Source organism: Ursus arctos, unplaced genomic scaffold (assembly GCF_023065955.2).
Source record: "Ursus arctos isolate Adak ecotype North America unplaced genomic scaffold, UrsArc2.0 scaffold_9, whole genome shotgun sequence".
In the NCBI taxonomy this organism is placed as follows: Eukaryota; Metazoa; Chordata; class Mammalia; order Carnivora; family Ursidae; genus Ursus; species Ursus arctos.
The window spans coordinates 69437875-69463529 of NW_026623111.1; the positions used below are offsets into that span (position 1 = coordinate 69437875).

Here is a 25655-nt window from a genome sequence, read left to right on the forward strand (position 1 = left end):
GGCTCACGTTGTGATCTTGGGGTCATGAGATCGAGGTCTAACTCAGGCTCTGTGCTCAGCACAGGGTCTGCTTAAGACTCTCTCTCCCTATCCCTCTGCCGCCCCCATGAATGAATGAATGAATGAATGAATGAATGAATCTTTCAAAAAAAGGAGTTTTTATATTTAGAACTCCACATCCCAATGACTCAAGATTACCTATCAGCGGTCTGTAGGAATGTGAGTGAATTAACATATACATACAAACTAAACCCACACCTTTTCCAAACTATACAAGACATATAAGAGGTAAACGTTATCAGGAAACACACAAGCAGGAACATATCAGTCTCGGTATAATTCTGGAATCTCTTTAAAATTCATAAAGCTAAGAGAGGTCAGTCCTGCTCTCTCACTGCTTCCTCACCTAACAAAGAAGAAAAAACACCCCAATTCATCCTATTAGATCCAAATTCATCCTAATTAGCGCTTCTTTAAATTATTCTTTCTTCTTCCCTATCACATCTTTTCTCCTCTTCCTCCTGATCGTTGTTGACGGAAGATGTGCAAAAAGGCCCATTCATATCTCAGCAAGGAAAGAAGAGAGGTGCGTGTGACGGAAAATCTTTGACCAAGAAACTATTCACAAATATTTATTTAGGGCCTAATATACACCAGGCACTTTCCTAGGTGTTAGGGATACAGCCATGAAATGACAAACAAGGTCCGTGTTTATGGAGCTTACATTGCTATGAGGAAAGACAGGTAATAAACAAGTCATGAAATTTCAGACAATGATAAATACTCTTCAAAATGGAATACAGGATTGCGGAAGGGTTGTGGATAGTCAGGGATGGCTTCTTGGAGGAGAGGACATTTGAACAAAAAAGTGAATGATAAGAAAATGAATGGCCAGGCTGAAAAACAGACAGTGCAAGGGCTCTGGGGCAAATACAAGCTTGGCCTATTCCAGAAACAGAATGTCATGTGGTTGAAACATCATGAGCAATGTGGTCAGAGAGGGAGGCAAGGGCAGGTAGCTGGAGCTTAGATCTTAGTCCTCGTGCAGTTGGCAGCCTTAGGAGGAAAGAGACATGACGGGCCTCATCAACAGAGCACTGTCACTGCCCTGTCGAAAAAGGACTTGTTGCCATCACTAATTTGCTTTTGGTTCTGCGTCCCTCTCAGACTGTAAAGTCCCTGAAGGCAGAGCCCGAGGCTTATTTGACATGACACACCTAACACTACGCTTGGCATATTGCCGGTTCTCAATAAATGTAGGCTGATTAAAAATAAGGAAGGAAGAAGTAAAGACACTGTTACTACTTTAACCTTTAATGGCATCCCCCACTGCAAGATCCCTCCCAAAACACATATTTTACAAACATTAATAGACTCTGACATTATTTTGACTGAAACAAAAATCTCGCGTGTTCAAACGGTTGAGCTGTCTCTAGTCACACGCCCACACAGAAGCTCAAACAGGAACACTTCTTATTTAGCCCTCTTCTCTCAGTGGTTTTAAAAATCATCATAGGTTGCTTACTGTATTAATCTTCCAATGCAATACACCATTACAGTAGCTTTTTTCTGTTTGATAAATGGGAAAGGGAAACCCAAATAACTTACTCTCCAGTTGTCGAAACATTGCTGACTTGGGATACATGCGTGCTGTGGAAAAGAAGCACAAAGAAAGAAAGTCAGAGTAGACACAGCATCAGAGACCGAGAACCAAACACCTGAAGGGGATTCCAGAGGCCCTGGGTGTTTACTCTTGAACAGTGTTTTTCCTCCCTCCTCCATTTTAAAGCTGTCCATGATAGACCTTTTCAAAGTGACCTTTAAAAACCATCTCTACTCCCCCTACTACCCTGGCCCTCGCCCTCCTTCAGCGTCTTTTCATTTACCCAAAATATTAGTACAATGCCACTGACTGCCTTCCTGCTACCAATTCTACCCATTCCCTGCTTTCCCCAGCCCAAATCTGTTCCCTCCTCATCCACTCCCTCCAGACCTGCAGACAGAAGTGACTTTCTAAAACTGCTCAGAATAGGCAGAAAGCAGCAGGAACCAGAGGGGACAGAGAACAAGGAAGCAACACTGGTTCTACACAACTATTTCTTTCTTTTTTTAAATGTGTTTAAAAAAAAAAGATTTTATTTATTTGAGAGAGAGAGAGAGCCTAAGCAGGGGGAAGGGTAGAAGGAGAAGCAGGCTCCCCAATGAGCAGGGAGCCCTACGCAGGGCTCGATTCCAGACCCTGAGATCGTGACATGAGCTGAAGGCAGGTGCTTAACTGACTGAGCCATCCAGGCGCTCCTACACAACTATTTCTAAGCCGCCTTTCTTCCCGACTTCCTCAAGATGGAGAATGCTTCGAGTTCTATGTTTCATCTCAACACCTAATTTATGGCCCCTTTATTAAGTATTTATACACTTCCTCTCGTTTTCTATTTCCTCCAAAGCCTGAATTCCTTTGAAAGCATAACAAAGGAGTCAACCTAAAGTGGAATGGTGAAATTATAGAACACCATCTGATGAACACCCTTGGGACTTCGCCCCTCTTGCCTGCCCCCTATGTTCGTAAAACCACTATGAGGTTGAGGCCGGCAGCAATTTCAGCAGCACCGATATCAAGACTTTCTCACAGTCCGCCTTCCAGGGCTTAGTCAGCTTCTAAATCAGGAGTCAAGTCTGTTTAAACGAAAATCTTCCCTGCTTGTCACACTACAGTTTTACCTAATAATATAACAGTTCCCCTTTCTCCTCCTTCTTTGTAGAAAACATCTGAAGAAAATGACAGGTGTTAATGACCAATCCTGATGGCTGCCTTTCAGTCATCCCAAACATCCTCATATATATTCTGAAATTTTCAACATAGTAACATGATTTTTGAAAAAAATCATCTGTTGGGTTTTCTTCCATGTAAGTGGGTATCTCATCTTTTTCCATTGAGAATCTAAGTGCCTCGCGGGATTGTATGATATTTCTCTTTTTCTTTCATTATACTCTGTACCACTATCACCACCATCAGACTCAGCCTCGCACTCATTATCCCAGAGGTGATCAACAGACACTCACTCTTCAGCCCAGAGAATTTCCTTAAAAAGAGCTACAGCTGTTTGTCATGGCCACAAACCACAGCCAAATCCCAGAAGAGACACAGAAAATAATGCTGTTGTTCACAAGGGAAACTGATGAGAAAAACCTTAATAAATGAGTAAATAAGCAAATAAATAAACACTCTAATGCCTACTGAGTACTTACTATAGTTTCCGACACTGTGTCAAGTATTTTGTACATAGATTATCTTGTTTGCTGTTTACAATAACCCGTGAGGTAGGTACTATTGTCGTCTCAATTTTCAGACGAAGAGGTTACAGGTTAAGTAACTTGCCCACAGTGACAGAGCCAAAAAGTAGATGAGCTGGAATTTGAACCAAGAAAGTTTTAGCTCAGAGTCTAAGCTCTTAATCACTACACTAGACATTCAATCCATCACTTAAACTGGAAGAAAAACTCACTGGAATTGTCTTTGTAGATGGAGGCTTGGACTTAGGTATTTTACTTTGCTTTTAATCACAACAATTTTTCTCATCTGCCTCACAATGCCTGGTATTCACAGTGGTTCCCAGAGTACCTAACCAATAATATATCCTTTGCTGTTCTCTGTCCTTAACTGGAACAGGCAGTCCCTGGTTTTGATGCTTTGTGGCTCACCCTCTGTAATGTCAACACTGTGTAATTAACTCCTGTATTTCACTTCTCAATGCAGTTACACAGCCTCAGTTTTGGGAGCCGGGCCCAATGTGAATGATGGCTCTGGGGGGACACAGAAGAGGGGGAAAACGTTGATCTGCTAGATGCTGAAGATATTTCAAAGACAGAAGTATAATTAGTAAACTACTCCCCCATACCATCTCAGAATGAGCAGATGTACAACCTTTCCTCCCTTCTACACACTTTTGACCCAAACTTCTGTTTGCTTATTAAAGCACACACTGATATTTTTATTTCTTTTTGCGGGGTTGGGCGGCAGGACACAAAAAGAAAGGTGAGCAAGAAAGAGACAAGAAAATAACATCAAGTAGGAACAGGTTCTGGGATTACTCTCTACGTTGGTGCTTCTCAAATCCTAAGGTGTACGTGAATCATCCAGGATCTTGTTCGCACACAGACTCGGATTCAGTAGGTCTAGGTCTCAGGAGGGGGAAGCTGAGATTCTGCCTTTTTAACAAATTCTACAGTGATTCTGATGCTGTTGATTTGTGGAAGACACTGATTAGCGAAGCTGTAATTCCCTGCAACTAAAATTCTTCAAGACTTTAATTACTTAGATATCACAATAGCTATTTTTAAACAGTCTAATCTAAGTAATGAGGGTGTGCATTAGAAAACTTACGCTAGCATAAGTGAATAAAAGGCAACACAAGAATTTCCCGCATAGCTTAAAGAAAAATGACCTAATCCATCTAAAGCAGTCTTTTTTTTTTTTTTTAAAGATTTTATTTATTTATTCAACAGAGAGAGACAGCCAGCGAGAGAGGGAACACAAGCAGGGGGAGTGGGAGAGGAAGAAGCAGGCCCATAGCGGAAGAGCCTGATGTGGGGCTCGATCCCGTAACGCTGGGATCACGCCCTGAGCCGAAGGCAGATGCTTAACCGCTGTGCCACCCAGGCGCCCCTAAAGCAGTCTTTTTAAAAAAATATGTTTTATTTATTTTCAGGAAGAGAGAGAGAGCACAAGTGGGAAGGAGGGACAGAGAGAGAGGGAGAAGCAGACTCCCTGCTGAGCAGGGAGCCCAACATGGTGCTCGATCCTAGGACCCTGGGATCATTACCCCCTCAGAATCCTGGGATCATGACCTGAGCTAAAGGCAGAGGCTTAACTGAGCCATTTTCAGAATGCAAAATAAATGAATGTATCAATGACAAAAGCAAGGAATTAAATCATATTCAATTTTGCTAATATATTGATCTTAGGTCAAATTTATGATAATTTATACTTTTATGTTTCTTTAATAGTCCTTTAGAATTTTTGGTATATTTAACGTGTCCATATTTTCATGTTTTTTTAAGTAGAATTTCTCTAAAGAAAGTATTCTGAGAAAACAACATGTTCCATTGGGAATCAGAAAAGAGAAGTTCTGGTCTTGGCTCTGCAGTGAAATCATAGATTGCTGGTTAGCCTGGCCGCTTTGGACAGGTCTCTTCATACAGAAAATGAAAGGCTTGGCTGGTGATCCCTGTGGTTTTCTTTAGCTCTAAAAAGTTTACTGCCCTAAAGTTTAAATCATTACAAAAGGTTATAGCTACATAATATATTATGTCAGTTTTGGTCATAGGTATGGTTTATTAAATACCAACATGGCTCTGGTCAGGTGTCTAGCCACCAGTATAGTTCCTGTGGGATGTGCTTAATAATTCACCAATAACAAGATTTCTAAGAATATTTAATGACAGAAATAGGGGTTATTTCCATAGCTATAATTCACTCATGAAGATAATTCTAAGAAAATGACAGAAGGGCATCAGTAAATAAGCTAAAGTGAAAGATAAAGACTTCCTTCGTCTACATGGAACTTGCTTTTCAGAGCCCTTGACTGATTTGCTAACAAAGTTTCTTACTTATGCAGTATAACACTTGAATATGGAAGAGATTATTTCCTAATGTTGATAAAGCAAGTATTCAAAACTGAAAAAATAAGCCTCTATGCAGACTCCAGCACTACGGTCAATTTCATTACCTGAGCCTACTGTGAGTAATGATGCAACCACATTCACTATTGGTACAGTCATTTAAAACAGATTCTAAGCCTACTCTGCAATATATTCTATGACATCCTTAAATATATTTAGTCTGTTTCTCTATTAACAAAACCCAAACTACATTTCTGGAAGCTGAATATGCTCAACAATATTAGTCTATAAATTTGCATGTGATAAGATGCACAGAATGCCTGTTGACAAGTGGTTCTTTAATTAGATCTCTTGATTTGAAATAAAGAAATCTACACATAAAAAGAAAGAAGTTGCAAATCTACTAAAATCTGACATCTTGAAAAAAGCATGTGTTCTCTTTTTTTTATACATTCTTGTACTTCAGTATGTTCTCTTCTGTGGTATATAAATATTATTGTGGTGAAGTATTATTGTTTCAATAGGAACTGTTAGGTCGAACAGAATTATCCTTTTCTTCCTGTAGAATATTTACATTTAGTCAGGTTTTTTTTTTTTTTTATGAGAAAGGATTTAAAAGACAATTATGCGATGTTTAATTCAGCCTAAAGATGAAGATCATGTAACTAATCATCAAAATAGCATGAAACTCCTAATTTGCCTATTTAACAGAATATTTTTAGTATTAGTTTAAAATACTAAAAGTTGATATGCAGCATCAAGATTTATAAGATGAATCTAATGTTATTTCTTACAATCGTATAACAGATTTCTAATTAAAACTTTTTCATTAAAACCATGTCTTCTATGGACAATGTCGTACATTAAAAGAAATACATTTGATCTTCAATATTTACTTTGCTTTAACTTTTAGTTATGATTATGATATATGGAAATTTGATGGAGCATTTATAGGTATTCAAACTTTGGCAAAAATTGCATTACCCTATTGTGGTGGCATTACAGACAGTTTGTATCTAAAAAACCTCACATTTTTCTTTTAAAGCATATACTATGCATATAATACTAGAACATAAATTGAAAACATACCACATGGATATTAGTTAGTAGGAGGAAAATATTTATCCTCATACTTTATCAAACCTCACACTTCATATTCCTTAAAGTATTAGGACTATTTTGAAGAAAAAAAAACTATTCTTTATTCCTACATTTAATGATTTATTAAATATTATCGAACAAATTAGAGCCCATCAAAATATCAAAATACTCACCTTTTATATAGCTTTTTGTTCAGGCCCTAATTATTGGAGTTTTCAGTTTTACATATTTAGCATGTTGTTACATAAAAAGAAATTCAGTTTTAGTTTTTTAGACTAAGGTCTTTGTAAAGCAAAATCATGAATGAAATTAATAGTTCACTATGTACACTCATTTACAGATGAAGAAATTGAGGTTCAGAGAGGTTTAATATCTCATTCAAGTTTACACAGCTCTGATTCTATCTCATGTAATCTGGCTTCAGAGTATGTCCTTAATAAAGACATAATCCTTATTCTCAAATAATGCTGCTATTCATATAAATCTTTGGATATACATCTGGTTATTTTTGTGGAACAGATTAATCAAAGTACTTGTTTGGATTCAAATGGAATATTCTTCTTTTCAAAATTTATACATTCTAGAAAAAGTTTATTTCTAGATTTTCATGTTTATTAGTATAAAATTACATCAAGCAGTCTTTAATCTTTTATTTTTTTTTAGATTTATTTATTTGAGAGAGAGAGAGAAAGAAAGAGGGAGTGAGGGAGGGGAGAGGAAAGAGAGGGGAGGAAGAAAGAATCTCAGGCAGACTCCCTGTTGAGTGCAGAGCCCCATGTGGGGTTCAATCTTATGACCCTGAAATCAGGACCTGAGCCGAGGTCAAGAGTCAGACTCTCAACCGACTGAGCCACCCAGGCACCCTGAGCAGTCTTTTGTTTTGTTTTGTAATTCTGGTTTTTATCAAAGAATTTGACCATTTATATTTATTGTCATAGTTGATGTATTTGTTCTAGTTTTGTGGTTTTGCTTTATGTTTTCTAATTTGGGAGCTTCCTTTTCCTATGGTTTCTGTCTTTGCTCTTATCTTCTGAGGAGATTTACATTACACAAATCTTATACCAATTCCTACTAGTAGCTGCCTCTCATATGCATATATCTCTAATTATTAAAACTAAAACAAAAAAACCCTCAAAATTCTTGACTCCTGCTTCTATTCTCCTACCTTCCATGCAAGACAGGAAATTCAGAATTTTATTACTTTCTTTGTCCCTCCACCAATGATTCTAATCGGTTTCTACCACTTAATTAAAAAAAAATTTCTTTTAAAATTCGCCTCTCAGCTGGGCATAAACTTTTATTTTGATTTCTATTAGTATGTTTTTTTCCTTTAGAATCATAATTTCTAGGTTGACTTTTTAATCTACGACCTTCATAACTAGCATTATTTCTATCAGTTTTCTCTTATCCTTTGCTCTTCATTTTGGAGGAGCTTCTCAAGTTTCTTTCTCATCATGTACTTGATTTATATTTAATAATTTCTGCTCTTTACTGTTTCCCACATAGTTTTTGAAATCTCTGCTAATACATTTCTAGGCTCCCTTTCCCTCCTTATTTCAGCTATTCTTCTATGTCTCTTGCCTTGTAATTGTAAACCTATTTTGCCCTTTCAGGTTCCTAGTTATGTTTCGAAGAGGGTTGGTTATGTCCTTGAGCATTTTTTGGAGAAGATTAGTAATACTACTTTTCACGTTTTCTTCTGAATCATATAAAAAGCAATTCTCTGAATTCTGTTTTTACACTGAATCCTCAGTGTAAGTCATCCTTTCTCTTAGTTTGTAATTTCTCTTTATAGGTCCCAAATAGTTCTTTGTGTTCTGCGGCTCTTAAGGGGAATCCATCAAACCAGGCAGGGTCATTACCAACAACTTCGGTGGGTAGATTGCTCTTTATTTCATCGTCCTTTGGCTGTGGGCAGATGCCCGCTCATGAATTTAGATTTTAAGAGCCAATATGTGAGTCTGCCCTAGAACAGTCTATAATGCATAGATAGGTGCATTTGCTATTTGGTCCAATTTTGTGACTAAGCTAGAAATCAGGAATAAATTTGTACTTTGTTCTTGTACAGTGTACTCTTGAAAGCATGCATTATGTCCAGTAATCTTCCTTCCTTTTCATCCTCTTCTCAAATGTTTTAAGTGACTGAGCATCCCAGGGGGATAGTTTTGTATACTAAATGTTCTAGTCTTTGAATAGATGTTGACATAAAGAAGCTAATGGGGGCAGAGAGGTGAAAAAGAATATGCGGCTTAGCTCTGAATGGTTCAGAAAGTAACTTTCTGTTCAGTAGGGGGAATGTCACTCATTTTTCTGGTCAGTGCATCAGACAAAGGAAGGAATCCAACTTTTTTTTTTTTTTCCTTTGTTCTCTCTTTGTGGCCATCTGTATTGTTTAGATGGTGGAACATTAAGTCTATAAGGTGATAATATGTTTCTCAGCCCATACCACTGATGTGACCTTTGATACATGGTTTTATCACTGTTACAAAGCTGTCTCTAAGTTTTTGTCTTTGATGTCATCATTAGAATTTAAATGGGAAGCTGGGAGCAGTTACATTAGGTAGAGCTGGTCTCTTACTTGTTTAAATTAAAGGTTTACATTTTATTCAGATCTGAAGTTCTTATAAACAGAAGTCTATAGGAAGGCAGGGAGACTGAATAATGAACAACAAGAGCTCTAGAAAGAATGGCCGTGAAGGTGTCATCTCCTGTGAGTCAGTTTTTCCTTTGCTTTATCATGCGGAGGAAAGACATGAAGAGAAGCATAAAAAACATAAAAATTTATATAATTTATCAGTATAGCCTAAACAATATGCTTAATATTTTAATTAACATTGACAGAATTAAACTCAGAATCTATGCTTGTCTCTTACTAAGTAAAAAATATGACTAGCTTAGATATCAAGAACACAGTATTGAATCCTTAAAGAATTATATGATGAACATTAGTTAAGTTTATAACCATTCTTCAGTATAAAATACTTATACTAGTGGTCTGGTTTAGTGGTTTTCAGCTAGGCATATGCATTAAAATCTGTTATGTGACTTTCCCCCCCCTCAAATTTCTTGTGGCAAAACACACAAAGAATTTACTATTTAAACTATGTCTTAGTGTACGGTTCTGTGGCATTGAATATATTCACATTGTGAATTCATTCCATTCATCTCCAGAACTCTTTTCATTTTGTAGAACTGAAACCCTATACCTATTAAACAGTAACTCCCGATTCTCCCCTTCCTCCCCAACCCCTGGCAACCATCATTCTACTTTGCGTCTTTATGAATTTGACTACAGTATTTCACATAAGGGGAATCATACGGATGTCTTTTTGTGACTAGCTGATTTCACTTGGCATAAATGTCCTCAAGGTTCATCCATGTCGTATCTATCAGAAGTTCCCTCCTTTTTTTAAGGCTGAATAAGACTCCACTGTGTATATATACTGATGGACACTTGGGTTGGTACCACCTTTTGACTATTACAAATAATGCCGCTATGAATGTGGATGTACAAACATCTCTTTGGGACCCTGCGACCCTGTTTTCAATTTCTCTTCATCTTTGCCAATGCTTGTTTATTTTTCAAAGCAGCCATCCTAATGGGTGTGAGGTGATATCTCATTACAGTTTTAATTTGCATTTCCCTGATGATTATTGATGTTCAGCATCTTTTCATGTGCTCATTGATCAATTATACAACTTCTTCGGAGAAATGTCTGTTGAAGTACTTTGCCCATTTTAAAATTCCTTTCATTGTTGTTGTTGATTTTTTTTGAAGTTCTCTATGTATTCTGGATATTAATCCCTTATCAGATAAATGATTTGCAAATATTTCCCCCATTCTCCCTTTTCTGTTGATAGTCTTTTTTTTTTTTTGATCTGTAAAATTTTTAAAAATTTCATGAAGTCCAATTTGTCTACTTTTTCTTTCGTTTCCTGTGCCTTTGGTGTCATATCTAGGAAACTGCTGCCAAATTCAGGGCTGTGTAGCTTTTGTCTGATGTTTTCCTTTAAGAGTTCTTAAAGATTTAGCTCTTTCATTTAGGCCTTTGATCCATTTTGAGTTAATTCTTGTGTATGATATTAGGTGAGGGGCCAACTCCATGCTTTTGCATGTGAATATCCTGTTTTCCCAGCACTTATTGTTGAGAAGACTATCTCATGACACTTATTGAAAATATGGACATCTAACACCACTCAAGGCTCAGAATCTTGGCCATTGAGACCCTGGCATCTTCAAAGTGTACAAAGCATGTATCATAATGATGGTGTTAGCAAAAAAGAAAATAACAAGTGTTAAGAAAAATATTGGATTCATGCATTAGTGGAAGTCCACTTAGAAATGGTTAAGATGGCAAATTGTATGCTATGTGTATTTTGTCACAATTTAAAAATAATTAAAAATGGTTAAAATGATAACTTTTATGTTATTTATATTTTGTTATTTATATTTACTTTCCCACCTCCCCAAAAAAGAGCTCCATAGGCAGAGATGATATACTTCCTCGGTTTAGAAATACTGTTCTACGAGTTCTCAACATTTGCTGCAACATGGACGGCACTGGAGGAGATAATGCTAAGTGAAATAAGTCAGGCAGAGAAAGACAATTATCATATGATTTCTCTCATCTATGGAACAGAAGAACTAGGATGATCGGTAGGGGAAGAAAGGGATAAAGAAAGGGGGGGTAAACAGAAGGGGGAATGAAGCATGAGAGACTATGGACTCTGAGAAACAAACTGAGGGCTTCAGAAGGGAGGGGGGTGGGGGATGGCGTAGACCGGTGATGGGTAGTAAGGAGGGCACGTATTGCATGGTGCACTGGGTGTTATACACAACTAATGAATCATCGAACTTTACATCGGAAACCGGGGATGTACTGTATGGTGACTAACATAATATAATAAAAAAACATTAAAAAAAATACTGTTCTAGTTAAAAAGGACAAGGGAAACAAATAATCTTAATATATAGTTATTTGTGTCTAAAGACACCCAAATATCTAGTTGACTTTATTATCTGGGGGGAAAAAAAGTAGATAATCAAGTAAATAGCCAGCTTGTTCGTTGCACTTGTTAGTCAACAACAAATGTAATGCCTGATATATTACACTTTTCTAAACTATCCCAACTGACGAGAGATTTTTACCTCAAAATGATAATTGAGAAAACATACAATAGAGTTAAGAAGAAAAAGAAACTATTACAATTTAATCAAGTATGACCAAAAAAAATCATAAACCTCCAAATTCTAGCACAAGTTGTTTGAGCGATCGAAAAATGCTCTATAAACACTTTTCTACATACCGGGATAGGAGTGGTATGATAGTTTTCAGATCCCATCTAATGTCAGGTAATGTTTTAATCTCAATTTATTCAAAGTTAAATTTTTCTTCAATGTAAATCTACAGTTAAAAGACTTTCATAAATTAATGATCCCTGGTTTCAAGGAATAAAAATATTAAAACACTAAAGAATGAATTTGTATTCCAAACAGCTTATTTAGATATAAATCTATCTGATGTTCCTGATTCAGGAAAATTAGAAAACATATAAATACTGATATTGACCCTAAGCAATTCCAAATCTGCTGAAAGAGTAATTTAGCTTCAATTTGCACCTTGAGTAAAGCTTGCGCTGAAATTGATAAAGACCATCAATTTTAGACTTTCGGTGGAGCACAAAATGAGAAAGAAAACGCACGGGAAGATTAGTGCAGTTGCTAAACGGTAGGTGTTAGGTGAGCAAGGAGCCCCCATTCAGAGGCCAGCGAGCTGTTTAGAGCCCAGTGAGTAGGGCTGGTGACAGGTATGTAGTCCCCGAAGCAGTTAGGATTTTGATAAAGCACAGGCAGAGATGGGCCTCGTATACAGGCTACATGTCTCATCCATGTATAGAAGCTATATGTATAATCCAGGAATTTTTAAAGAAGGAATTGAAGAGTAGAAGTTGGACGTGACGGGATAGGATGGGATGGGATGAGGGCAGGATCTGAACCTGGCCATAAGGAATGTGAAGGTAGTACAGGTGAGACGGGAGGGGATAGAGATGTAGAGGAATAGAGAGTAGAGATTAAGAGCCTCAATCCCAGTGGAAATATACACAGAAATCAAAATCCGAGTTTGCAGATGCTGAAGACCCTGGCAAATAAAAGGAGAACTAGCAAAAGATCCTAGCCAGATCGGACTAGACAACAGGCCAAAGAATTCAGACAGTAACAGGCTGGACGTGGCAAAGAATGCCTATGGCAAACTGCTAATCTGAGCAATTGATGTAGGGGCGCCTTTCTGGGAGTCCAGCTGAGACTGTGAGAGCCCAGGGTATGGGCAGCCTTGCCAAGAATGTTCTTCACCTGCAGTTTGCAGGTTCTTGTCTATTTTGTAGCAATCTTGCTAAGGGTTTGGCATAACTTGTTCTTCCCTTTCATTTCCTTACATCACTTCAACAGGGTGGGTAATCTCTAATGAGCATCTGGGGAACAATGACACCTACTGTTTGAACTACTGTAGCTGCAGTCATCCTGCCACATGAGACGGCAGCAAGTGCAGAATTGTAGCTACTGTTTCTTTCCTTTGGGGGAAAACAAAAGGACAGATGGTTCTGGAGAGTTAGGCTAGGGTGGAGAAGTGCTGAAATTACAGAAGAGAGAGTTCTTATCACAGAAGATATTTAATCTAGAATGAGAATATATGAGCGCACGTCTATTTATAACAGTCCTACCTTACCAAAGAAAAAACTGAAGGCAACTAAAATGTAGAGCGGACTACCATGTGGTTCAGCCATGAGTGTTTATAACAGAGAATCGTAATCACAGAAACTGAAATTCCACAAGGTGAAGAGTGGAGTAAGGTAAGGATGGAAATGGCCTCTCTGGTTCCCGGTTCCTGCATCCCACTTGCCTCCCCCTAGCCACAGACGGGGCCTGGAACCTCCACCCGTGCACTGCAGTTCCTCTGCATGCTCCCCATCGCCATCCTCCACTGCAGGTACGGACTCTGTTCTCGTTATAAATCATGCACCTTGTCCCCGCTCCAAGAGCTGGATGCTTGTCCGATCCCTATCTGAATTCCTTTATGGATCATCTCTTCTTCTCTCCTGACACTGGAGCCCTGCTTTGCTCTTAATCTTCTGTTTTGATCCGGTCTTCCTGACGACTGCCCACTCCCAGACCTGCAGACACTGAGTTTTGCCATTCTACCTCATGCTGGACCTTTCAGAATAAACCACCAACTGAATATCCCACCACTGACCGCCTGTCCCATCCCTGTCCCCTGTGCTGGCTGCCTGTGGCTGGATCTACTGCTGGTGAGTCCCTACCTCAGCTGATGGGTCTCATCTCTTGTTTGGACCTTTCCTCTCTGTCTCCACCCCCCTCCCCCAAAAAAGCCAAAAACCAAAACCCCAAAAGACCTTGACAAGTCAACACTAACAAAATATAATACATAGCACTCAATATTCAATATTCCTAGTCAGGAAAGTTATCATTTTGCAACTACCAATAACTTTTTACTTTTCAAAGCCACAAAAAATATTATTTTGGATTTTAAACGAGCCAATTTAGTTTTTTAACATGTTGACAAATTTTTATGAAATTCATGAGTCTTGCAGTAACTGCCCTTTCTGAGAATTGTAGGAAGGGAATCTTAATAAAGGAGGAGAGAAAGGAGTGGAAGACAAAGAGGCTACAGAAATGTAAGTATATTTAAAACATTTCAGCAGTCATTTGCTCTTACTAGAGATAGTGCAAAAAAAGTGTGCTAATTTATAAATTAAATTATTAGTGGACATGTTATGTTTCTAGTTCAAAAATCTGGAAGAACTTTAATCATAGTTAACAATCATGTATTCTTTCTTCCACTTAAATTCTGTATATTAGAACAACCCAAGAAGAGTTAATCTTAAAGCAGCCATGTAAATAATTTGAAAACAAAACAAAAAAAAAAACTCCCTCCAAACAGATTTATATTTTACTAATAGATTCTCCCTACTTCGTGTCAAGTAGATAATAAAGAAAAGTTAAATTAACTTGTACCAACTTACTTCTTATGTAATTTCTAAGACTATCATATAATGTTACTCAGAAAAAGAAACTACGTTTGAGATTTTAATTTCAGGACAAATAATAATTATTTTTTCATTTATGAAATAGAGCCACTTAAAAGAGCCACAAAAGCATGCCTGCTGGTAACTTCCTTTTTCTGCAACTTCACCTCTCCTGTACATGTCGGCTAGTATGCATATTCATTTTTTTCTTACTTTTATAATATTTTAGTTTTTATGACTCTTAACATTGAAAGGTCAAATAGCTTCTACCAAGAGTTATGGTAAATACATTTTCTTTACATTCTTTAACTTTCATTTTGCAAGTACAGAATTTCTTTTTCAAGACACATTATTAGTCTAAACAATGACAAAAATCATCACATTAGAAAACACAATTATGTGTCTCTTAAGGTCTTTAGACTTATAAACCCATTTTTCCCATCTGCTTTTAAAAATTGTTAAAAAAATAAAATTCAAAAACATAGACTGATGTTACCCAGAGGAATAAAAATAAGACAGAGGACAGTTCTCATTTGTTGGCATGATCTGGTGCTGCAGTCTTCTGTACTGCAGTCTTCTGTACTGTAAAACTTAATTTCTGTTAATATAGGATAATCATTTGATATTACTGTGTGTATTTACATAATGAATACCAGAGTCACCATGTACTCGGCAACAGCATTCTCTTGTGTTTATAGTAATTGTATAGTTGAGGTAGCCTACAAACCAGAGTGTGCTGATCTGGTTGGCAGGAAACCAAAGTGAATCAAATGGACCACCATGTTGTCTCAAACTAAAACCTCAAATGTTCTCTCCTTTGCCACAATGTGATTATGCAATATGCTTTGAGTCGCTGAAGGGCGGAACAGTACTGAAAAGCAGTTACTTGGCTAAGACTGAAGTCCTATGACACATTTCTGAACTATTGTTGGTTGAATTAAAGCCTAAATCTAACTCTGGGACTATTACAACAAATCTGATTCAGAAATAAACAAACTATGTATCACATATCCTGACATTTCTTTTTAAAAAAGTAGATTTCAAAATTGAGGAAAGAGTTAATAATCTACTTTGAATTCTGTAAACTCACCTGTTTTAATAGTTGTTCTTCTGGCTTCATAAGCGTTAGAAAACCACCCTAAACTTCACAAACTTGCTGAATACTCAGTTTCACACTCCGCTACTATACAGAAAATGATCTAACATAGCTGAAGCTTTGTGCTTGCACCCCTCCCCCATCTGCATATATGCACGGAATAGAAATTTTTAAAACGTAGGTAACAGTGTAATCATTAGGCGGTTTCTGAAATTAAAATGGCTACCTTGACATTTCTGAATTTAAAACAAAATATCTTATTTAATCTTTTAGCTCTATTAAATTTAAGATTTCTTAAACCAAAGAGAAGAAAAACACAGCAGGAACAATAAGGTGAAGGGTTCCAATAAGCTTAGTTTTGCCACAGTGTAGAATATTCTATTGAAAAGAATTAGAATAGGCAAATAAACTCAAAGAAGCCCTACCCCTCTTCCATTCCCCGTAATAGAACAACAAAAATCAAATAAATACCTCAAATAGAAAGGTGACATAGGTCTTTCATCTTCTTGTGAACTAAAAGGAAAATAAATTTTGTATTAATTTCTGTTAATATTTTAACATATCAATTTTACTAAAACTCCGTTCTTCCTGACAGGAATTTTATTTTGACATATTAGAGCTAATCTCATGATAGAGTAAAGTTAGTAAAACATACTCTACCTTGGACCTAGCCAAGGTCAATTACTTATTCATGGGAGACCATCAAGAGAAGTTTCTCTCAAGATTAGCCTCAGGCAAAAATAAGTCACATCACACTTTCAAGAGGAAGCTTTTTACTACCTTATTTCTACAAGCCCCATCCAAGTTCCATATATTATGCATAAACCCTTAAAATGATTGCATACTCAATTATCTCAATAAAGTTAATTATAGCTCATTACCACGATGATGAAAGTAAGAAACAGCCAACAAAATATTCCTGTTAAGTGTGAACCACTTCAGGAATGATGCCCTAGCAATGAGAGACACATCAGTGAACACTACTCTTGCTCTTTGTCCCCTGTAGTTACTCTAAGTATTAACGAGTATGGATAACATGTAAAGACATAAATAAAATTACAGAAATAGTTTACAGTCTTCAATCAACACAATAGTTTACATTCTTCAAACACAATCATATGAAGCTTAAAAGTATTTTTTTTAAATGTAAGATATATACAATATTTTTCCTTTAACATGTGCTTTCTTCTGATAAATGAGTTCAAAACTATGAATGAGTCTCTCTCCCTTAGTGTCTGGAGTGGTCTTTGAACTTTTTTGATTATACATTCATAAAATTTGCTTTTAAACAGCACTCCCCTCAATATACGACTAAGTATCTACCTCTACTAATTACATGCATCATTAAACAGATAAAGGTAGAAATATAAACTATTAGATAAAAGTAAGAAGCAGCTCTAATACTTTCTTCCTGCAGCCCGATGGTGAATCTTGTACACCACCTGGGGTGTCCACCACCTCTGGGGAAACAACTAGGTAATTCAGCTTTCCTTCTGTCTCAGCTTATTTTTTATTTTCTAAAGGATCATTGATGAAAACAGAAAAGCTTGCTTCAGTTGGTAATATTATCCTGGCAAAATCTTATTGCAGTTATATTGTAAACACACCGACACAAACATACCCGTCCTAGAAGTTGAAAAGGTCTTAGCATTTGAATTGGAAGATGGCACATAAACTATGACATACTATTTTTCATTGTTGCATGATTTTGGTTTCCAATTTCATTATAGCTTAGCTGTTCTAATGTTTATGTTGCCAAAGACTAACGTTTGTAACCAGTTTGCCAATTCTTCCTAAGTGATGGGTAAGTGATGGGTCAGCTTTGTTATCAATTCTAATGTGGGTGGACCGAGGGCACAGCTTAGAGAGTCAGGTTGCAGAGCTGAAGAGTTAGAAGTGACATGTGGGAAAGGTCCACCTGGAGCAGGGCTGTTACAGGAGGGGACTACTTTAAGCGAAACTGGCACAAGGAGCTTACAGAGTGGTTTCAAAAAATTCCTTGCAAAAACTGAACAAATTATAAAAAACTTTGGAATTGGGTTTCCTAATCAAGGATTCACTGTCAAAAAGTACAATTATGACCAACACAATGCAAAAAGGCTGCAACTAAAAACCTCTAACGGTTTTATTATTATAGGAACATTGCCTCCATGTGTTATAAAAGGGACACTGTACTAAAAACTTTTATGCCTAGAACAGATCCTTGACTCTAACATGTAACAAATTTTAATGAAAATTAACAAGGGTACTTTAGTGAAGATTTAATTAGCAATATGGTTGGTTTCCTCAGAACTTAGAAGTGCTTTTGGGAGACTTAGATGGTGCAGAGTTCTAAACACAGCTGTTCATGTTTTGGCTAATGTTTATTTTGCCTGCATGCTAAATTTCTTTGTAGCAAACAGAGGCAATCGAAATACATCCTTTCTCCCTTTACATCTCTTCTCCCTCACACATTTACTCACTAGCCAGGTGCTACTTACGGGGTGCTCCAACATTAATTAACTCATGTAAATCCTCATCAAAACCTTTCTGGTACTTGCTCCTCAACTTGAGGTAAGTGGGCTCAGAGGGGGCACATAACATAGGCAGGTCACACAGCTAGTGATGTGTGATTACTATATTACATGTTAGTCCACTTCTGTCATTTACCACCTTCCCTTGAGTCGTAAGCTATCAGAATATGGTGGGATGAATAGGTGAAGAAAATTGATGTGATGGCCAGTCTGCACGGCAGCAGCCCTCAACAAGATCTCGAGGACTTTATATTCCCCATGTCATGCTTCTGATTATAACGACTCTACACCAGCTTTAGTCCATTCACAATGCATGATGACTGACAGCATGTGTAAAGTGAATATTTTATTAAAATGTACTGGCAATATAAGAATATCTCCTGATAGAAACACAAGTTTTTAATCATAAGCAAGTATTTTTCAGGCTGTATCTGCCTGAAAACAAGGTTGTCAATGGAAGAGAAAATGAGAAATTCTTAATTTGGGGGCGCCTGGGTGGCTCAGTCGTTAAGCGTCTGCCTTTGGCTCGGGTCATCATCCCAGAGGCCTGGGATCAAGTCCCACATCCGGCTCCCTGCTCAGCGGGAAGCCTGCTTCTCCCTCTCCCTCTGCCCCTGCTTGTGTTCCCTCTCTCGCTGTCTCTCTGTCAAATAAATAAAATCTTAAAAAAAAAAAATCTTAATTTGGATATGTCCCTGAAGTTTGACTAGTTTTACATGTCCCAAAAAAGAAAGTATAAATAGTGCAATTTAAACAAAATCAAACAGACTCAGTACTAGAGTTACTCAATCAGCAGCAGTCAACAGGGCAGCAATCCATGCACAGTACTCAAAACAACAATTCATAAAGGGAATGAAAATAAATCAATTTTGATAGTTAATTAGCATATTTCTCTTTTCCTTTTCATGAAAGTACCTTTTCCTTGGGTTTTTGTAAGTTGACAAGTGTATAAAGTTTGAAACAAAACTGAAACACTGACTTCAAATTAAGTCCGTTAATTTTAAAAGTCAATGTAATGCACTGATTTTAAAGGCAATTTTAAGAAAAAATGGCTAAGGACAATTCTTCCAAATAGAACTGAGAAGATAAACTTTTCCACGAAATTTACATATCAGAGTACAAACCATTTGGAAAATAAGTCACCATTTCTATGTTTGCACAAAACGGATATTTTACTATTGTTACAGGCCCCCAAGCATCTATTTATAGAGGTTATTAATGCCTGTTCCTGGATTTATGTTAATTTTACGGCATGTCCAGTGATATTAAATGAGTCATAATTTTTGGCCTAAATTTTAAATTGAAAATTCTGACTGATTTTTAATTTTTAAAAATAAGCACAAATACTGTGAATGAAAATGGGAGTGTCATGAAATTAAGTCAATGACAAACTCTAATAACTTGGAATTCATTCAATTTCCTCCTTGTTACTAGTATAAACCCCAGGTTTTAATTATTTCCTGTTTCCTAACTCTGAATTCCTAGCTTAAGCAGCCAATTAGTTTATCGTTTTTTCCTCTTTTTACAATTTGAACATACATTGAGAGATGTGGGCAGCTACCTCATGCATGCCAGGCTATCGGATGCTTCATGTCCTCAGACATGTGGTGATATGTTCTCTCAAAACAACTGCCTCTGGGAAGAACATTTATCTAATAGACCCAAGTAACAGTCCAAATCTAGGAAGCTACAATTGAGAAGGGCAATAACAGATACTATATTTTTAGTGGGGTCTTAATCAAATGTATTTATAGGGCTCAATATTGGTAAACGCACAGAAATGAATGACACCTAGACTTACAGTTTCTTCACGAGCAGCACTAATTTCAGACCTGAAGCCACAGGATACAACGTCTATCAATTTAATTACACAGGAAGCTAACGGATATCACAAAATGTAGGGCACTTTCTATATCCGAGGAAAACCAAATACTGTGGGGAGAATTCTCAGTGTGGTATTCAGAAGGGACCTTCCACAGCTGGATCAAATCACCATTCCATTCATTTCCCTTTTGAACTGTTCTGATAAATGTTCCAATGAGTCCAACGTTCTAATTGGTTATTGTGGCTAGCCACCAAAAAAAAAAAAAAAAAAAAAGAACATCATCTGCATATTTAGTACACACTTCAACTCAAGTGATTCTCAAGTGATTTGAGCTAGAAGAAATAGTTTGCAAGTGTTCCTTGAGTACTGAGGAGTTAAAAAAAAAAAAAAAGCCAGGTAAATCCTAAGGATTAAGTTCCATTCATGGGAGAAACTAGGAAACCCATCTGTGGGGGCTTAACGCAAAACAAAGAGCAAAAGGGAGAGACTAAAGTGAGGGAGCAAAAGGATACAACTAAAAGTATTAAGTAAACTTTTTTTCTTTCTGGAATTCAAGGTTTTTCTTCACATCGAGGAGAATTTTCTTAGAGAATGATGAGGTGAGTAAAGTTAGCACGTTTTCTTTCCTTCCCTCCTCTGCAAAACCCCAAGTGCCACACTTCCTTGAGCATTTTCAATTTAAACCCAGTCCTGGGCATGAACCATGGGCACTCCAGCGGGGGAGGGAGGGAGCAGCTGGTGTGCTCAGAGCCCCATTCAGGGATATGGAAAAGAAAAACAATCTCCCTGTTCTTCTTGGGAAACAAATGTAAGTGTTCTCAGGTTGGTTCATAGCTAAGTGTTTGCAGCTACAATTCTGGGGGGATATTTCTGTAGATGTGTTTATATACTTTATCATAAGTTTTGTTTGTTTAGTTGTATTATTTGCATGTTGTGACTAAGAACACAACGCCTTTCCAGTAGAAATAAAAACAAATTATTGAAGTTTAAGAGTAAATCCGTTTTCCTGACCAAAGGGTTAATGCAAAGAGCTGAAGCCGTTAATATTCACAGGACATGACTTTTTAACCAACATTAAGACCTATTATTTTCAAGGCAAAATAAACAGACAAAACAAAAAGAGTTCCAAAAATTGATAACTTTTTTCTCAATAAGACAGGAAAATGTTTTTACCACTTTCTTGATCACCTAGTGGAAATCTGAAATGTATTCGTTATGGGTTGAATTGTGTCTTTTCAGAAAGATATGTGGAAACCCCAACCTCCAGTACCTCAGCATGTGACTTGATTTGGAAACAGGGTCTTTACAGAGGTGATCAAGTTAAAATGAAATCATTAGAGTGGGCCCTAATTCAGTATAACTGGCATCCTTACAAAAAGGGGAAGTTTGGACACAAAGATAGACACGCACTCAGGGAGAACACAGTGTGAAGACAGAGCTGTGTCTGCGACAGGCCAAGGAACTCCTAGAAGCCAGGAGGGAGGCTTGGAACAGATCCTTCTCCAGAGCTTTCAGAGCTTACATGGCCCTGCCAACACATTGATTTGGGATTTCTGGCCTCTAGAACAGGGAGACAATAAATTTCTGTTGTTTTAAGCCACTCTGTTTGTAACAGCAGCCCTAGGAAATGAATACATCTACTAAATTTCTTCCCCCTAAATACAGAAGAACCTGCCTCAATCTTACAAACAGGTTGTCTCTGAAAATTCCTTTATAGACCTGCTATGACTAGAACTGATTTCCAGCACTCACATGGGGATTTGATTCCCAGGCCTGTAATAAACTCTCATTCAAATGAACTGTTTTCAATAAGTAGTCCAGATACAATATTTAAAAAAAAAGTTTTTAAAGAAAAACTTTTGGCTATGTTCCAGTTAGAAACACATTCTACATCTTCATGCGTACGCATAAAATAGACACAAAATTTACGAAATTATTCTTTGTTTGGATATTTTCTTTCTTTTTTTTTTTTAAGTGAGCTCCACACCCAGTGTGGAGCCCAACATGGTTGGCGGGGCGGGGGGGCGGGCTCGAACTCATGACCGTGAGATCAAGAGCTGAGCCAAGATCAAGAGTTGGACGCTTAACCAACTGAACCATCCAGGCGACCTTGTTTGGATATTTTCTATTGTGTTACATTTTACTCACGTAAAATTATTTAAAATACTGGTCACAACCTGCTACATTGATTTTATGACCACTAATAGGTCATGACCCACAGCTGAAAAACACTGTTCTAAAACGCTATGGCAATTACACTTCCCTCTTGCTTGATATATGTATAATGCACGTTCAATGAATGTTGTTGAATTAAGATCTATGTTCCCACAGGACAGAAAGAAAACACTCTTTCTTTTGCTTCCCCATCGCCAGAATCAGGTCTGGGCCAAAGAAGTACAGATTTTGTCCAGTCTGGATGGCAGATACGCACAGAGAGGAAGCAGTCTCAGATAAATTCAGTAGTGGGCAGGACAACATAGTTCTAGAAAGCCTTGGGGAAGCTGACAGAGTACTTCCAAGTCTCCTTTAAATGTTCTTTTCCTGGTTGAACCGCAGAATGGTGTCAAGAATGATACTCAGGGACATATGGTCTCTTTGGATTCCACCCGATTTTATGACTATGGCATTCTTTATCAACCTGCGTCCCGTCTTTTAGATTCAAAAAACATACTTGAAGGGAACTAAGGAACATCTCATTCTATTTCAGTCCTATCCATCTAACTACTTCCATCTCTGGATGCCCTTCTGATGACCATCATTCAGAGATCTGGGGGAGGGAGGGTGTGCACAGTCAGGGAAGAGCTTCTCTTCAGGGAGGGGTAGGTTCCTTCATTTTCTATTGAGTCTCTCCCTACAGTCAGAAAGTCAGAAGTGAAGCATAGCTACCTGCTGCCTGACTGACACAGCCAGGGGGCTCACGCTGCACCTCACAGGGGATCGTGGCTGGAGACACGTGCTGAAGTCACAGAACGGAATTCCTTTTATAACACTGAAATCACGTGACTAAGTCAACCTCAAAGAACTTTATCCCTTATCCCCACATTTAGTCAGTCACCAAATTGTGCTGATTCTACCTTAAAAAACAAAACCAAAAACAAACCCCCCAAAACACGTCTCTTGAACTTGATTTCTCCATTTCCACTTCCTTCGTCTTTCCCAGAGTCAGGACTGTTTCCCTGCTACCCGTACCATTTTATCCTTAATACTCCACCAGGTTCATACTCCTAACTTAAAAGCCTCTCCCACTTCCCCATTGCTTCGGGATAAAACCCAAATGTCTAAATCTGGCACACAAGGTCCCTCCCAATCTGAGTCTAACATACCTCTGTAGACCACTCACTATACTTTTTTAAGTCCTCCTGTTTGTACGTGCTGTTCCCTCTGTCTTAAATGCTTCCTTCACCAATCTCTGCCTGGAAAATATTTCATCTTTCAGCTCAAGTGTCATCTAATCTGGAAAGCCATTTCCAGCACCCTGGAGAGGGAGATGCTTTCTCCTCCAAGCTCTGATGCACTGTTCACAGCTATAAATGAGCAGCGCAACGACAGAATTCGCGAGTTCAGACGCTTGCCTCAGTTCCTGGACATGTCTTTACGTTTGTACCACCCCTAGCACCTAGCAGGGTACTAGAACATTCCAGGTGCTCAGTAAATGGCTGAGTAAAATTAGTATCATCAAGACTTTGCTGAGTGCTAATGCTACTGTTTGATATAATATTTTGAAAACATACACTGTTTATCATTATAATTGGGCCAGTTAGAAGCATTTTCAGATATGTGCGTGTTGATTATTTTAAATTATCCTGTTCCCTTCTATTTAAAACTTAATGAAATCGCAACTGTGCTGTGGGTTTTCTCCCATCCTTAAAGACAATAAATTAATTTCTTTTCTTCAGAGGCACAACTGAGGTGGGAGTTCTGCCACGATGCCAGTAATGTAGACACTGTACTTTCTGTGGTGTACAGCGAACCCAGGAAAGGATGTGTTCAGGCAAGGTAATATGGTCTTGCCACATAGTCTATCTGTTTGTTCTGGCTTGAGAGCAGGAAAAGAAAATTATTTCACTTCACTGCAAACCCAAAGGTTGTTTGGGGCTTAAAGAAATTTTTGGTTTAGTCTCAAAACTATTTTCAAGGCAGCTGGAAGCTTTCATTTGTCTTTGAGATTCTTGTTCAGAAAAGTATGTTTATCACTGATTGCCTTAGGGAGGCAATGATTTAGAATGCTACATACAGTCATTTTCTTTATGGGGGAGTTGCTATTAGTTGATGAAAAAATATTTTTAGAACATGAATAAATAAGTTAAAATATTTTCTAATCTTTAGTTAAACAAACTCAAAAGAATATAAGGATACCTGCAGGAGGGAAGAGAAAGAGTAAGTTATTTTTACTAACTTTTAAAAGTAATTACTATCAGGGCACCTGGGTGGCTCAGCCGGTTAAGCATCCACCTTCGGCTCAGGTCATGATGCCAGGATCCTGGGATCCAGTCCCACATGTGGCTCCTTGCTCAGCAGGGTGTGTGCTTCTCCTTCTGCCTCTGCCCCTCCCCTCTCTCCCTGCTTGTTCTCTCTCTCTCTCTCTCTCTCAAAATATAAAAGCTTAAAAAATTACCATTATAACATTATTGATGGTTTGTTAATACAGATTTTATTTAAGAGATATTAATTTCCCAAACTGTTAAGTCTGAATGTAGATTTTTCGCAGGAGACAAAAACATGCAGAAAGCAATGCAAATTATCCTCTAACTTTATTATCCATCTTTCCCCTAACAAACCCTTCCTCTGCCAGATACAAGGGCTCATTCAGCATTTTTGAGTGGCTACTATGCATCTGAGCCAACGAGAGGTGCTGCAGATACACAGGCTAATAAGATATGGTCTAAATCCTTACAGAATTTATAGGCCAGGCAGAAACAGAAACTTGAAATTTGATAATGATTATGAAAAAAGGATACACATCTACCATGTGTTGAGGGCTCACCATAGTAAGTCAAGGCTTTGGGTTAAGCGCCTCATAGACATTTTCTCAGTTGATCCTCAAAGACACCCTTGGAGAGAGGTATCAGTAACTGGATTTTTTCAGATAAGAAAAACAGGTCTTAGAAAGGGTAATTCACCAGCTGCTGGCCACAGAGCCAGAGAGGGCTGAGATTCCAATCCAAGTCTGCAGAAGCCAGAGCTCCAGACCTCACACTCAAGTACCAAGCAGTTTCGCAGGTTAGGTGACGTGAGCGATACTGGGGATGAGTTTTGAGGGTCGCGGAGGCATTATTAGGAGGAAGAGAACAGACAGGGCACTCTTCAGGAGGTGGCACGCAGGGAGTTCAGCACTGCGGACGCGGCAGGTGTGTGCCAGGCAGAGGCTCCAGGGCCAGGCAGGCACTGGAGTTTCTGCTAAGTCAAGGAACTGAAAATGAAGGAGAGTCACTTATAAAAATACTGCACAGTGTATCAA

General features: G+C 37.9%; 1 protein-coding gene across 12 annotated transcripts in view; it reads right to left on the minus strand.

Moving 5' to 3' along the window:
* Positions 1-25655, minus strand: part of FAM13A (family with sequence similarity 13 member A) — a 316257-nt gene that overhangs the window by 68919 nt on the left and 221683 nt on the right. For 8 of the 12 annotated variants that reach the window (XM_057309502.1, XM_057309505.1, XM_057309503.1 and 5 more), the window contains 2 exons: positions 16331-16372; positions 1609-1650 (listed from right to left, as the gene is read on the minus strand). The exons of 1 other annotated variant lie outside the window; for it this stretch is intronic. In XM_057309502.1, coding sequence (XP_057165485.1) covers positions 1609-1650; positions 16331-16372 — 84 coding nt within the window. The remainder of the gene's footprint in view (positions 1-1608; positions 1651-16330; positions 16373-25655) is intronic. 3 more of the 12 variants (XM_057309504.1, XM_057309501.1, XM_057309508.1) reach the window with 1 other exon arrangement.